This window comes from Podarcis gaigeae (assembly GCF_964106915.1).
Source record: "Podarcis gaigeae genome assembly, chromosome: 2".
Taxonomy (NCBI): Eukaryota; Metazoa; Chordata; class Lepidosauria; order Squamata; family Lacertidae; genus Podarcis; species Podarcis gaigeae.
The window spans coordinates 117,974,339-117,988,802 of record NC_139679.1 but is presented as its reverse complement, the minus strand read 5'-3'; the positions used below and the strand labels follow the sequence as shown (position 1 = coordinate 117,988,802).

The 14,464-nt window shown below is 46.3% G+C and overlaps 3 protein-coding genes across 8 annotated transcripts in view; 1 reads left to right on the top strand and 2 right to left on the bottom strand.

The window, feature by feature from the left end:
• Positions 1-14,464, top strand: part of LOC310837236 (uncharacterized protein) — a 501,393-nt gene that overhangs the window by 231,808 nt on the left and 255,121 nt on the right. The window lies entirely within an intron of this gene.
• The window catches only part of LOC310837598 (uncharacterized protein), a 202,246-nt gene that overhangs the window by 28,425 nt on the left and 159,357 nt on the right, over positions 1-14,464 (bottom strand). The window lies entirely within an intron of this gene.
• Positions 733-14,464, bottom strand: part of LOC310837271 (tigger transposable element-derived protein 1-like) — a 28,306-nt gene continuing 14,574 nt past the window's right edge. The window contains exons 1-7 of one of the 3 annotated variants that reach the window (XM_083723544.1): positions 12,156-12,252; positions 11,549-11,950; positions 9,814-9,908; positions 7,833-7,959; positions 6,463-6,573; positions 3,640-5,708; positions 733-2,080 (exon numbers count right to left, since the gene is read on the bottom strand). In XM_083723544.1, coding sequence (XP_083579670.1) covers positions 1,991-2,080; positions 3,640-5,708; positions 6,463-6,573; positions 7,833-7,959; positions 9,814-9,908; positions 11,549-11,591 — 2,535 coding nt within the window. In that variant the 5' untranslated portion in view covers positions 11,592-11,950; positions 12,156-12,252 and the 3' untranslated portion in view covers positions 733-1,990. Of the gene's footprint in view, positions 2,081-3,639; positions 5,709-6,462; positions 6,577-7,832; positions 7,960-9,813; positions 9,998-11,548; positions 11,951-12,155; positions 12,253-14,464 lie in introns of those variants that run through there. The other 2 variants (XM_083723543.1, XM_083723545.1) reach the window with 2 other exon arrangements.

Genomic DNA, 14,464 nt, shown 5'->3' with positions numbered 1-14,464 from the left:
TGAGAACCAAAGGGTCTGAGAAAACTGGCAGAAAAACTAACGTGCCAAATCCACGCTGCTAAAGAACGTGCCCCTCTTATTTCTTGCCTCAATAATGGACTGGATGAGGGCCAACAAACTGAAACAAGATTGAGGCACTTTTAGTGGGTGGTTCCCTAGACCAGATGGTGGCAAGTTTTGCAAGACGGTTTGAGCATATTGCACCAATCCTGGTCCGACTGCACTGGTTACCAAATAGTTTCTGGGCCCAATTCAAAGTGCTGGTTCTGACCTATAAAGCCTTAAACGGCTCAGGATTGCAATACCTCAAGCTCCACCACTTTCCACATGAACCCACCCAGACCCTGAGATCATCTTCTGAGGCCCTTTTTCATGTGCCTCCTCTTTGAGAGGTCCGGAGGGTGGCAACACAAGAACGGGGCCTTCTCTACAGTGGCTCCCCGTCTGTGGAATGCTCTCCCCAGGGAAGTTCGCCTGGCGCCTTCATTATACACCTTTAGCCACCAGGCAAAAACGTTCCTTTTTTAACCAGGCTTATGGTTGATTTGATTGACATCCTATGTCCTTTCTAAATATGGCTTTTTTGGAGGGATAATAATAATAATAATAATAATAATAATAATAATAATAATAATTTGTTACTTATACTCTGCCCATCTGGCTGGGTTTCCCCAGTCACTCTGGGCAGTTTCCAACAGATTAAAAATACATTAAAACTTCAGTCATTAAAAAAAAAATCCGTAAACCGGGCTTTATTGGGTTGTTGCTTTTATTTTGATTATATATTTTATGCTTTAATATTTTGATTTTGTTCTGTGAACCACCCTGAGACCTCCAGGTATAGGGTGATATATAAATTCAAATAATAATAATAATAATAATAATAATAATAATAATAATAATAATGCATGGCACGGCAACAATTTATATCTTGCATGAGACAGGAAGATCGGACAAGGATTCCTCCAGTGTCTCACAATAGACTCTGGAGGGGTTTACTTGTGCTATTTGCATAGTGTGACAATTTATTCTCCTTTCATTCAAATGCTCTCACGGGTGAATAATGCAGAGACAGTACTGAAAACTGAAAGGGAAAAGGGAAACCTAAAAAAAACAGATCTGCAGAGCACATTACAAGCCAAGTTCTACCCCAAATGGACTCTCTGATGCATCAAAAGATTTGATTTTTGGGCAAAACATTTCCCACACTCTGAACAGTTGTAAGGCTTCTCTCCTGTGTGAACTCTCTGGTGTCTCACGAGGTGGGATTTTTGGCCAAAATGCTTCCCGCACCCAGTGCAATCGTAGGGTTTCTCCCCTGTGTGGGTCCTCTGGTGGTTTCCCAGGTTCGATTTGTCGGCAAAACCTTTCCCGCACTCCCCGCAGCCGTAGGGTTTCTCGCCCGAGTGGGTTCTCTGGTGTCCGCTGAGGTGAGCCTGTTGAAGAAAACCTTTCCCACACTCCAGGCAGGTATAGGCCTTCTCGCCCGTGTGGGTCCTCCAGTGTTTTGCAAGCTCCGACTGCTGTGGGAATCCTTTCCCGCACTCCAGGCACGTGTAGGGTTTCTCCCCAATGTGGACCCTGTGGTGGACCACAAGGGCCGAGCACGGGGCAAAAGATTTACCACACTCGGTGCATTTGTAGGGCTTCTCGCCCGTGTGGCTTCTCCGGTGTATCACAAAAGCAGACTGCTGAGCGAAGCTTTTCCCACACTCCAGACATCCGTACGGTTTCTCTCCGGTGTGGAGCCTCTGATGGCTCACGAGGCAAGACTTGTAAGCGAAGCCTTTCCCGCACGCCGCGCACTCGTAGGGTTTCTCTCCCGTGTGGGCCCTCTGATGCACAACGAGTTTCGATTTGTAAACAAAACGTTTCCCACACTCCTGGCACCTATAGGGTTTCTCTTCCGGGCGGGATCTCCGATGGGTCTCGAGTTCTGCCTCCCGGGGGAAACCCTTCCCACTCTCCAAGCAGTTGTAGGGTATCTCTTCTACGTGGATTCTCTGGTGTCTGGCGAGAGATGATTTCCGAGCAAAAGGCCGGCTGCACTCCGGGCATGAATGCCTCTTCTCGGAGTCGCCTGTAAGGAGAAAAGAGCAAAAAACATAAGACAGGGATTCACTGCTGATCCTTGTAAGAAGCAACCTTAGAAAATGGGCAAGGCAAGGGTTGCCAACATGGTGCCCACATGTGCCTGCCAGTACCTCCTATGGTGCCTGCTGAGAAAAAGACCGCTTCAAAAATCCACACCAGCCTCTCATACATTAAATGGCCCCCCTCAAGCAGGCCCACATTTTATTGGATGCCATGACTGGGCACCCAGCCTCCCGCTTGTTTTGAACAGAACAGAAAAAACAAAGAGTTTCCCCATCACTGTTTCTATTATTAGCAGGGATGGAGGGAAACTGAGAGGAAAATGACAATACAAAGTGGAAATTTGGGTAAAGCTGCGAGTGGAGGGTTTATTGCACCAGAGCTCCAGATCTACCATAATCTCATGCCTGAATCCCACCCCCAAATAGTGGCTGTCTGGAAGTGCCCTGAAACTCAACCGGAATGTCAAACAGAGCATTGCAGGGGGGTTGGACTAGATGACCCTTGGGTCCCTTCCAACTCTACAACTCTATGATTTTATGATCAGTAAAAAGCACATTACGCCCATTGGTGGGGCAGCCGATGGCAGAGCTTCCCTGTCCAGTTTCAAATTTTCCCTCTGTTCTTTTATATGTGGCAACCATTTTGTCTCAAGGCATGCCCCCAGCGGCAGCCATTTTGTCACCACAGCATTCCAAATACACCCACCGGCCCCCAAAAACGTTGGTGGTGCCTATACTAAGAGATACAGAAAGGAGAAAAGAAAACCATATATAAACCATGAAGACCCCTTCAGACTTGGTACAAGGATAAACAAGCCATTCCCTGCCATCCTTGGGTGGAGGGATAAGGGTGGGCAAATGAGAAGGGGTAAAAAGGTTTGCCTTAGCTGAGGAGCAGGATCTGCCCATCTCTTGGTAAAAAAGAAGCCATCATGAAGCGGCAGACATTGCCAGGTGGGTCAGGGAGGAAGAGAAGGGGAGGGAAACAGTCCTTGATCTTATCAGAGGAGCTGAGCCACTGCAAACAAATACAAAAGAAACGTACATTTTGGTGAGCATAGCATTTATTTGTTCATTGTGTGGACACCTTGCCTTCTCTGCAGAAGACTCAGGGCATGGTACATACTTCTTTCCCCCCACCTCTCAATTTTCTCCTCACAACAACCCCATGAGGCAGCTTAGGCAGTACGTGTGAATGCCCCAGAATCGCTCAGTGGCCTTCAGAGCCGAGTGGGGATTTGAACCTGGAGCTCTATAGTAACTACAATATTTTAACCCAGAAGTTGGAAAACTCTGGCCTCCAGGCCCCTGTCTCCAGCCAGCCGCCATGCGCTTTAGCAGGCTACACCCCCTCCATCATAAACCTGCCCCACATCCTCCTTGAGGGCCTTCGCTCCAGGTATCCTCAAGCTATAATACCATGAAATCGCATCTAAAACAGAGATTAGGCTCCGAACTCGGCGCCTAAGGCAAAAAATTCGTATACTCAAAATTACCCTTGAAAATCCCTTAAACCGCCCATAAAGCACACTGCGGTACACACCTGTAAACGATGAGGATGAAACAATGAAGAGGGCCGCTGTACACACTCGGGCAATTTGTCTTTCTGTTCTCCTGACATCACCACTGAGGGGTCACAAGGGTCTGATGCCGATCCGGCAGAAAACGGTCCAGGTTTGTGTGATGGAGAGTGAGTCACACACAAGGCGGCTGGCTCTGTGTTAGCGCGAAGAGTCGGTTGCAAGGGCTCATCCGCTGCCGGTTGTTTTTTCGAGAACAACATGGCGACCGGCAACTGCCGCTGCTGTCTCTTCAGCTGCTCAAACATTTCTCGGTAGGGCCTCAAGGCTTCCGCGATGCCACGTGTGATTTTGAGGCTCTGCTCCATGGAGGGATCGTATTCCGAAATCAAATCGTTCAAGCGCTTTGCCGCTTGAAACACCTCGGCAAATTTGGGAAGGTTCCAACTTGCCGGCTCTTCCTGCTCGTCGTCATCTTCCTCTTCCGATTTTATCAGGTCCTCGGGCTCTTCGCTAGCCGACGTTCCTCTATGGCCCTCGATTAATTCTTCTATTTCTTCCTCAAGGATGTCGCTGAAGCCATCGCCGCCCAATTGCCTGGCCACCCGAACGATGCGTTCCACTTCGTGGTGAATGGTTGGGAAACCCCTGAAATCATTCACACATTTCTTCCACAGGTTTCGCCAACACGTGTTGACCGTTTCCGGCTCGATCGCATCCGTGGCTTGTTTGACGTAAGTGATGCAATCGGCGATGTTGAAGGACTTCCAACGCTCGGCCGCGCTGAGGCTGGGATCGGCGTCCAGAGCGTTGCAGACCCGCGAGAACATAAGACTTGTGTACTTGGCCTTGAAGCAGCGAACTATGCCTTGGTCGAGAGGCTGGATGGCGGAGGTGGCGCTATGGGGCAGAAAGACAACTTCGACGTCGCTATGCGCAAACCGGACTCCCTCAGGGTGGCCAGGAGAGTCGTCGACAATCAGCAACACCTTAAAGTCGATTCCTTTCTCTTCGAGGTACCGCTTGACCTCCGGAACGAAGCATCGGTGGAACCAATCCAGGAATATTGCTGCCGTCACCCAGGCCTTTTTGCTCGATTGCCAGAACACAGGCAGGAGGTGTTTGTCCTTGCCTTTTAGGGCACGAGGATTTGCAGAACCACAGAGCAGGCCGGGCTTTATTAAATGCCCGGCTGCGTTGCAACAAAACAACAACATCACACGATCTTGGGCCGCCTGTCTTTCTGCTTTCGAAATGTACGTGCGGCTGGGCATTTTCTTCCAGAAGAGCCCCGTCTCGCCAGCGTTGAAAACTTGTTCCGGGAGATATCCCTTTTCTTCTATCAGTTTCTTTAACTGTTTGGAGTAGGGTTTCGCTGCTTGTTTGTCGGTGGGGGCAGCCTCGCCAGGGCTCTGCCCGTTTTTCAGGTTGAAGCGGTTCCTGAAGCTGTTGAGCCAACCTTGGCTGGCTTTGAACTCCTTCTCGTCACAAGGCGAGGTAAGAGGCTTGAACAGCGCGTACAGGTCAAGAGCTTTTTCTCGCATCATGTTGCCGTCGACGGGAAGGCCTTGGCCGTTCATGTCTTCCAGCCATAGGTACAAGGCCTTTTCCGCCTTCACCAAAGTCTGATCGCGAACTTGGCTCGTCACCTTAGCCGTTATGGGAGCACCCGAGGCCACGGCTTGACGGATTTCTCTCTCTCGAACTTTAATGGCACGGATGCTGGATTCATTGCGGCCGTATACGCGGGCCACTTGGGAGACGGACATGCCGGTCCTCAGTAAATCCAACACGGCCACTTTCTCCTCCAGCGTCGGAACAGATCGCTGCTTCTTGCGCTGCCCTCCGGGTGACCTGCAGGCAGCTAGCTTGCGTTTAGGGGCCATGGGGTATGATGAATACTGTCCTTGAAGGACGGTGTGCTCGGCCAGGAAATCGCACTCGCGCTCACCCCAAGACGGCTCACTAGCTGGAACCGCCCACACTTGGCTCTGACAGTCGCCCACGCCTTGTTTCGACAGGTACATGGAGTTGAATTCGTGCGCGTTAAATGGGCTTGTGACGTCGCTCCACTGTAATGCCTTTTGCTCGCCTGAATAGAGGACGGAAAGATGTCTTGTATGGAACGTAGATGGACGTCTGTTGGCCCGCCCACTTTTAACTTTGGCTCCACCCACTTTGTCCCTGGCCACACCCTCCACTGGCATGAGGCCCCCAGAAGGCTGCCACAAGGGAATATGGCCCTTCGCTAGAGGGTCTTCCCACTCGTGTTCCATGGGGCACCCCAAAAATGCTCCTGGAATCCCTTTTAGGGATGGGGCAGAAATCCCATTCCGTTCCCATTTAAAGCCAAATTTATGCTGCCCGAGACAGTATGAGAACATAAGACGCAGCCACCCTTTGAAATGCACACTTGTCCAAATTTCACGATGCAGTTCTCCCACCGACGTTTAGAAAAAGGAATATATGAGGTAAACGTGGGCATAATAATCAATACGTTTGCAAAAATAGCATGCCAAAATGCAACACAGTGGCTTGCAAAAACGGGTACGTTGGTCAAAACGGTGGGCAAACATGTGTCTTATTAGGAGAAATAATTTCCAAGATTTTTTTTAAAAAGAAACAAAATTGGCAGATTTGCTGCAGGAATGTGGAGAACTAAATTGAAGGTCAGAAGAATGAGAAGAGAAGCAAAATTGCTGTGTCCTCCCATTCCTAATCGCAGTAGATGTGGTCACACTCTCAGGCAGTTGGAGGGGGAGGGAGAGGAAATGAAACCGTTTCAGGCAACTGCTAATTGTTGAGGGTCGGGGGGCGGAATAACCAACTTATCCCAAGCCCCTTACCTGTGTGCGTGTTGGAGATCACGGTTTCATCCATCCCCTGAGAATCAGGCACCCACATGTCTTCCCCTTGCTCTAGCCGGGAGATGAGGTCAGGCTTGAGGACTGGAAATCCTTCTTGGGAAAGAACGAGGGGGGAAATCAAGGTCACAATTGGCCGACTGAGATATATATATATATATATGCATAAACTTAACAAGACTAAGCCTATGTAACCATTTAATCTTTCATTTTGCCTGGCTGCAAATTTTAATTTTTATGCAATTCACTCTTTCCATTAAACAAAACAACAGAAGAAAAGGAAGCTTACACAGATGTACTATTTTCACCCCTTTCTCCCTTCCTTTATTTCCTTTCATTACTTCTTTTCTTTTCTTCTTTACTGAGGATTAACTGCAAGTTATGCAAAGGGAGAGTTTATGCCAAGTCAACTTTGCTGATACAGTCTATGTATAAAAACTCTGTATACGCCTAAAGGTAAAGGGACCCCTGACCATTAGGTCCAGTCGTGGCGGTTGCGGTGCTCTTCTCGCTTTATTGGCTGAGGGAGCCAGCGTACAGCTTCCGGGTCATGTGGCCAGCATGACTAAGCCGCTTCTGGCGAACCAGAGCAGCACACGGAAACGCCGTTTACCTTCCCGCTGGAATGGTACCTATTTATCTACTTGCACTTTGACGTGCTTTTGAACTGCTAGGTTGGCAGGATCAGGGACTGAGCAACGGGAGCTCACCCCGTTGTGGGGATTCGAACCGCCGACCTTCTGATCGGCAAGTCCCCTCTGTATATGCCCCCTCTGTATATGCCTACTTAGCGCTTAATAAGAAAAAAAATATCACACGCTCTTATAGGGGAGGCCCTTAGCTCAATGGAACAGCATCTGCTTTGCATGCAGAAGGTCACAGGTTCAATCCCCAACATCTCCACTTATGGCTGGGAGAGATCGGGGCCTCTGGAAAGCTGAAATATTGATTGAAACTCTAGAGAGCTTCTGCCAGACAACAATGAGTGAGGTGGACCCGTCAGCTGAATCAGCATAAGACAGCTTCCCATTTTCCTTCACTTTCAGCCATCATTTCAGGATGAATGAATGTTTAGCCATAATTTCAGAATGAACGTTATTTCAGAAAAATAATTTAGAAAATGCATTTACATTCTTAGGCAGACCACAAGGATTACCCTATACACCAGCATTCCCAAACCTGGTGCCCTTCAGATGGTTTGGACTATAGCTCCCATCAGTCCCAGCTAGTGTGGCGAATGGTCAGGGATGATGGAAGTTGTAGTCCAACGATATGGTAGGCCAAGGCTGCTCTACAACCATGGTTACGCTTTCCATTTTAAGAGTTTATCAAGGCACTGCCGCCTTCCTTACCCAGCGAGGACACGTTCCCATAATTCTCCAGCATGACCTCCCGGTACAAGGCCCTTTGGACCGGGTTCAGCAGAGCTGCCTGCCCTTCTGTGAAATATACGGCCACATCTTCAAAGGTCAATGGGCCCTGCAAGAACAAAGCAAAATCTGAGGGACCCGAGGTGGCAGACACGGTTCCCCCGCTTCTCAATTCTTCCTCAAAAAAGCCCTGCGAGGTAGGTTAAACGGCTGAGACGCAAGGACTGGCACCAGATCAGCCTGTGAGCTTCATGGCAACCTCAATTATTAAAGGTAAAGGGACCCCTGACCGTTAGGTCCAGTCGCGGACGACTCTGGATTTGCATGTTCATCTCGCTCTATAGGCCGAGGGAGCCGGTGTACAGCTTCTGGGTCATGTGGCCAGCATGACTAAGCCACTTCTGGCAAACCAGAGCAGCGCACGGAAACGCCGTTTACTTTCCCGCTGGAGCGGTACCTCTTTATCTACGTGCACTTTGACGTGCTTTCAAACTGCTAGATGGAAGGAGCAGAGACCAAGTACCAGGAGCTCACCCCGTCGCGGGGATTCGAACCGCCGACCTTCTGATCAGCAAGCCCTAGACTCTGTGGCTTATACCACAGCGCCACCCGAGTCCCTGGAGACACTTATTTTCCTCACAGATCAGCAGTTCCCAGTGTTTCCTGGGGTTGCTTGTTAAACCAGTCTGGGAAGTGCAGCTCTGGGAAGAGAACTGGGGTCTCCTTGCAGCTGTCTGCGTCCTTAACAAACTAGAGTTCCCAGGATCCTTTGGGGAAGACATAACAGTTTAAAGTGGTATGATACAGCTTTAAATGCATAGTGCAGACGCCGCCCAAATGACATGTGCCGCATTCTACACTTAGCTGACCATAAAACAGCCTCCTATCAGATGTCGAAGAGATAAACAACTACCTGACATTTAGAAGACATCTGAAGGCAGCCTTGTTCTGGGAAGTTTTTAATATGTGACATTTTAATGTATTTTTAATCTTTGCTGGAAGCCGCCCAGAGTGTCTGGGGAGGCCCAGCCAGATGGGCGGGGTACAAATTATTATTATTATTATTATTATTATTATTATTATATAAAAGTACTTTGCTTAGAAGGCACCCCTTATAAATTTATACGCCTTCCTCTCTTTCTTCCCTCCCCTCCTCTCTCTACCAGCCTTTCCTGTTTTCGTTCAGCGCCAGCCCTACTGTCAAGCAGTGAGACAAGGTGCTTCAGTGGGCAGATGCCAAGGAGTCTTGGCATGTCGTTGCAGGACAGAGCTGTGTGGCCCATTTGGCCTGCCCTGGACCATCCAAGTCCATATTTTGCCCTCAGGAAAATACTGTCCCGTCATACTTCAAGTCTATGTAAGCATCATACATTTAAAGGTGCACTGCTCCCCCAAAAGAACCCTGGGAGTAGGGCTGGGCGATATCTGGTTTTCAACACACATCACCAGCTGAACTACGCAGTGGCGTAGCGTGGGGGGTGCAGGGGGGGCCGGCCGCACCGGGTGCAACATCTGGGGGTTAGGGTTAGGGTGCGCAAATCCACGGGTTAGGGGGCACAAATTACTTGCCTTGCCCCGGTGCTGACAACCCACGCTACGCCACTGGAACTACGTGATATACCAATATATCACGATGACTTAAATCAGGATGGAACTGTGAAGAGTCAAACGGTAGGGCTGGGCGATCATCTGGTTTCCAACACTGTGATATATCAGCAGCTATATCACGATATATAACAACATCTGAAGGTAGCCCTGTTTAGGGAAGCTTTTAATATATAATAAGTTATTGTATTTTAGTGTTTTGTTGGAAACCGCCCAGAGTGGCTGGGGAATAAATAAATAATAAATTATTATTATTATTATTGTTATTATTATTATTATTTCTGAAATAAGGATGGAGCTCTGCAGAGGCACTGGCCGGCTTCACGGTTTTCCCTATCCTCATCTAAAAATTTCCTACCTGAGCTGACTCCACCAGAGTATTTTCTCCTCTCCCTTCGGAAAAAGGGGGAGATCCAGGTTCAACTGAGGACGTCATTCGGTACTCTGAGGGATCTTTTAAAAAAAAAGATTTCTGTTATTTGCAGGTTAGGGGAACTGAGCTGCATTTTATGGATTAAGAATATGCAAGAATATGCCCCTTACTGGATCAGGCCATATTCTGTTCTCACAGTGGCCGAACTGGAAAACGCAATGGGAAGCCCACGAGCAGAACCTCAGTGCAACAGCCCTCTCTCCCTATTTGTGAAAACTGAATCTCTCAAAAAGTATTTTGCAAATTTCAAAGTGATATTTGATTTTGGGGCAGGGTGGGAGAGAGAATCAAAAACTCAGTCCTCTACATTTTCATGAAAGCAGTGAATTATGGATGTATTCAGTATGACTAAATCAGCTGCCACATTTATAAACGGTTCTGTAAGAACTGTATATTACAGTATATAACAGCAATATACAACCGTATGTGGGAATTGGAAACTGGGAAAAAAGAATTCATACTTTCTTGTGGCACCTTAAAAACAGCTGGGTTTACAAGCTTTCAACAAAACAGAGCCGAGCAGTTCTATCCTGTTTCCACTTGCTATTTTTATTTAGTCCACTCCACTTGGTTTATTTAACCAGATGTTTTGGGACTACAACTCCCATCATCCCTAGCTAACAGGACCAGTGGTCAGGGATGACGGGAACTGTAGTCCCAAAACATCTGGCGGGCCAAGTTGGGGGGTGCCTGGTTTAAACCAAGGACTTGTACATTGACCACTAATAATGAATCATGTGTTGCAGATATTCTTGCAAATTTATCGTGCTATTTTTGCGATGTACAAATGACATTAAAAGACCTGGTCTTTTCAACTATACCATTCATTATTCCTATGATCCTTGTTTATAAAATCCAATAAAAAGTTACTTTAATAAAAAAACAACCAGTTGGGTTTCTATGCCACCTCCAAATTTTGCGTGCACCTTGTTTTGCTGGAACAGATTAAAACATCTCCCTCTTTTCCAAGTTAAGGCCCAGATACGGACAGAGGAATGTCCTGCCTTGTTTTTCTGCCTTTTAAAAGCAGGCTGGTCTTCAGAAATCAGCAATGGAAGCTTTCCTTTTTCCCTTTTTTAAAAAAAATGATATTTATTAAAGTTTCCAATAGGGTACAAAAAGAAAAACATGAAATAAGAAAAAACGAACATACAGAAAAAAGCAAAAACAGTTACATAAAAGAAATAAAAAAACAGTTAAAAATAAATCCCTCTTTCTATATCTTACAGTTCATTTGCTTGTTCCCATGACCTCCCCACACCTCCCTTCTTTGCATTCCAATTCAGATAGTTAATTCAGCAAATCCTTTCCTTCCTTGTTTTATCTTAACCCTTACTCTTGACAAATTATAGTTACATTATATTATCCTCAATCTTCAATCCATTTTTACATATTCATTAGCCTGATTGCTAAAAACCACTTCATTTCATTCCAACCTCATTTTAGCATTCAACAATTTTACAGTGTTTCTGCAAATAATCTTTAAAGCAAGGGAAGCTTTCCACGCCGGGGAAATAAAACGCACTCAACTTCCAGCAGCCCCAGCCTGCTGCTGCAGCAGGAGCACAGGAGCAGAGGCTGATCGAAGAAGCTGGCAACCTGGCACAGGAGCTTGCAATTCTCCTCGCCCCCCGTTCCTCCCCTTCCAGCTGCAACTCACCGGCGCCAGGACCCATCCGGAGCAGGCAGGACCCCCTTTGCATCTCCAGCGCTTCCCCGCCACCTGCCTTTGTGCTCCGAAGCTGGGCAAGGCAAGGGAGGGAGGGAGCCCGCCAGTAGGAAAGGCCCAGGCATGCTGGGAATTGTAGTCCCCGCGCCTCCCGGCCCCTTGGAAGGCAAGGGCTTCTGGGAATTGTAGTACGGCATGCACATTGGTTTGGAATCAACGCGCTATCTGATGATGATGATGATTAGTAAACAAACAAATCTCTTATTTGGGGGGGAATTTTGCAAATGCTTGCTTGTTCTGCAAGGAATTTTGCAAATGCTTGTTTGTTCTGCAATGTTTGTTTGTTGTGCGAGGAATTGATATCTTAGTGTGTCAGCACCCATTTATCTGAAACTCTTTGCTTGCATTAAACAACAACAAAGATGGAGGGCACAAGGAGAAGGGGACGACAGAGGACGAGATGGTTGGACAGTGTTCTGGAAGCTACCAACATGAGTCTGACCAAACTGCGGGAGGCAGTGGAAGACAGGAGTGCCTGCCGTGCTCTGGTCCATGGGGTCACAAAGAGTCGGACACGACTAAACGACTAAACAACAACAACTTTGCTTGCATTATTAGTGGTGTCAGCTTTTTAAATATAGTTTTTGTTTAAGGTAAAGGGACCCCTGATCGTTAGGTTCAGTAGCAGACAACTCTGGGGTTGCGGCGCTCATCTCGCTTTACTGGCCGAGGGAGCCGGCGTACAGTTTCCAGGTCATGTGGCCAGCATGACTAAGCCGCTTCTGGAGAACCAGAGCAGCGCATGGAAACGCCGTTTACCTTCCCGCCGGAGTGGTACCTATTTATCTACTTGCACTTTGACATGCTTTTGAGCTGCTAGGTTGGCAGGAGCTGGGACAGAGCAACGGGAGCTCACCCCGTTTTGGGGATTCGAACCGCCGACCTTCTGATTGGGAGGCCCTAGGCTCTGTGGTTTAGACTACAGCGCCACCCACACCCTAGTTTTTGTTTAGGCAAGCCTTAATCAGAAATGTAATTTCATTATGCCTTTTTGGTTCCGTTTAAAACAACGACAACCCTGTTTATCTGTTTTAATATTATTATTATTATTCTTCTTCAATTTTTATAATAATTCTTATTATAATCTTTTTTGTTTTACAATTTCAAATAAACATTTTGCAAACCTGGAAATATCCAATGACTTCCCTTCTTCTCTTTCGATGGTTCATTTTACATATCTTACATCCCTGCATATTTTACAATAATCATTCAAATCAATTTTCCACTATTATATCCATAAAGAATCATTTACTCTGTTGAATTTATCTTAATGCTGCCGTACACAACTATTTTCCATATACTCAATAAACAGTTTCCAATCTTCTTCATGAATGTATGTTCTTCTTGCTCTTATTCTATAGATAATATTATTCTTTTAAGTCTTGGTTTTTTCGCTTCCCTCTTGCAGATATTTTATGCAAATTGCCTAGAGATTTTTTATTTCTTTCAATTAAGCGGTATTTAAATTTTGTTGAACAACCTAGATAATAAAAATATATAATACGATGCGTGTAATGAGTTGATCTGGTTGCCTGGAGGCCGTAATGGGCCAAATGTGGGCCAACAAATTAAGAACCTATGAATGTTGTTGTCAGCATCTGTCTTGAGAGACAATGGAGTGCCTCTCCATTTTCTGCTGTGATTGCAGTGTAATAAAAAAATTAAGGTCTTATAAATATAATAAATGTTCATAAATGTACCAACCAGGCATGTACATGGATGTGTGGACCACATGTCTGGAGCAGCACAGGAGGACTGTCCTGAAACCATTTTGACTCCCAAACTGGCCAAATGTTTTCTCTGCAAGGAGGGAGGGGGTGAGGGAACCTTCCCATTGTCCCAGGAACTGGGTAATCACCATCTCAAAGGAATGGGCAGAATACTAGGAAAGGCAATCAGATAAGGCATTATCAGATAACCTGGCAGACAGGAAAAACAACAACATTCAAATTTCTGTTGTAGACCACCTTTTCCGTGATGGATGTATGATGTATGGAGGGGTGGTCTTGAGCTCCAGGGCAGGGAATTTAAAATGTCTATATAAGGGTGGGCACACCTTTTGTAGCACCCTGCCTTTGGTTAACGCTTAGCTGGAATTAAATATTCTACGCAGCAATAGAGAAATTAAAATAATAATTTATTTGTCAGACAAATAAATGATAGGCACAGTGGTATATGGTTACCAAAGCTCTGCCCCCTCCAGCCCTGATGGCCAGCACTTATATTTCCTCAGCCCAGGCCCCTTGCTCCTCCTTTGGCTGCCTCCAATCAACCTGGTTGAAATTCCTATTGGCTGTTTGCTAGAACCAATCATAAAAGATACACCCATTTCCTATTACCTTTTATGGGAGACAAAGAGCTATATTTCCTTCTATCCACAAATGGCAGACAAGTAGCCATATATCTTACATTTGCCTCGACAAGGCACCTTAATTACCAGATCACCTTTTGCCCCTGTTGCCCCTGCATTCCAAAACAAATGGCTAAAACAAATGGCTCGTGGTATTAAATTCTATCTAAACAGAGATCTTGGGTTCACATTCTCACACACCACCAATGAAATAAGAATCTAACATTTCTTACTTTCTAAATCCTTTGCCTAATTACATTAAGCCAACAAATTTCATACATAACATAAATAGCTTTTTAGAAGAAAAGGCCTTTGCAAAGTAAAAGGAACTCAGTAAAAAAACAGCTTTAAAAAAAGCCTCTTCAAATTACACCCCCCTTTCCCAGCCAGCTGCTTTTCCCATTAGCTCTCCCCAAAATTTATTGCCTTAAACCTTAGGAAAATATGGCTAGGGTCTGATGGGAGGCACATGGTATTTAAACAATAAATCTTACTAT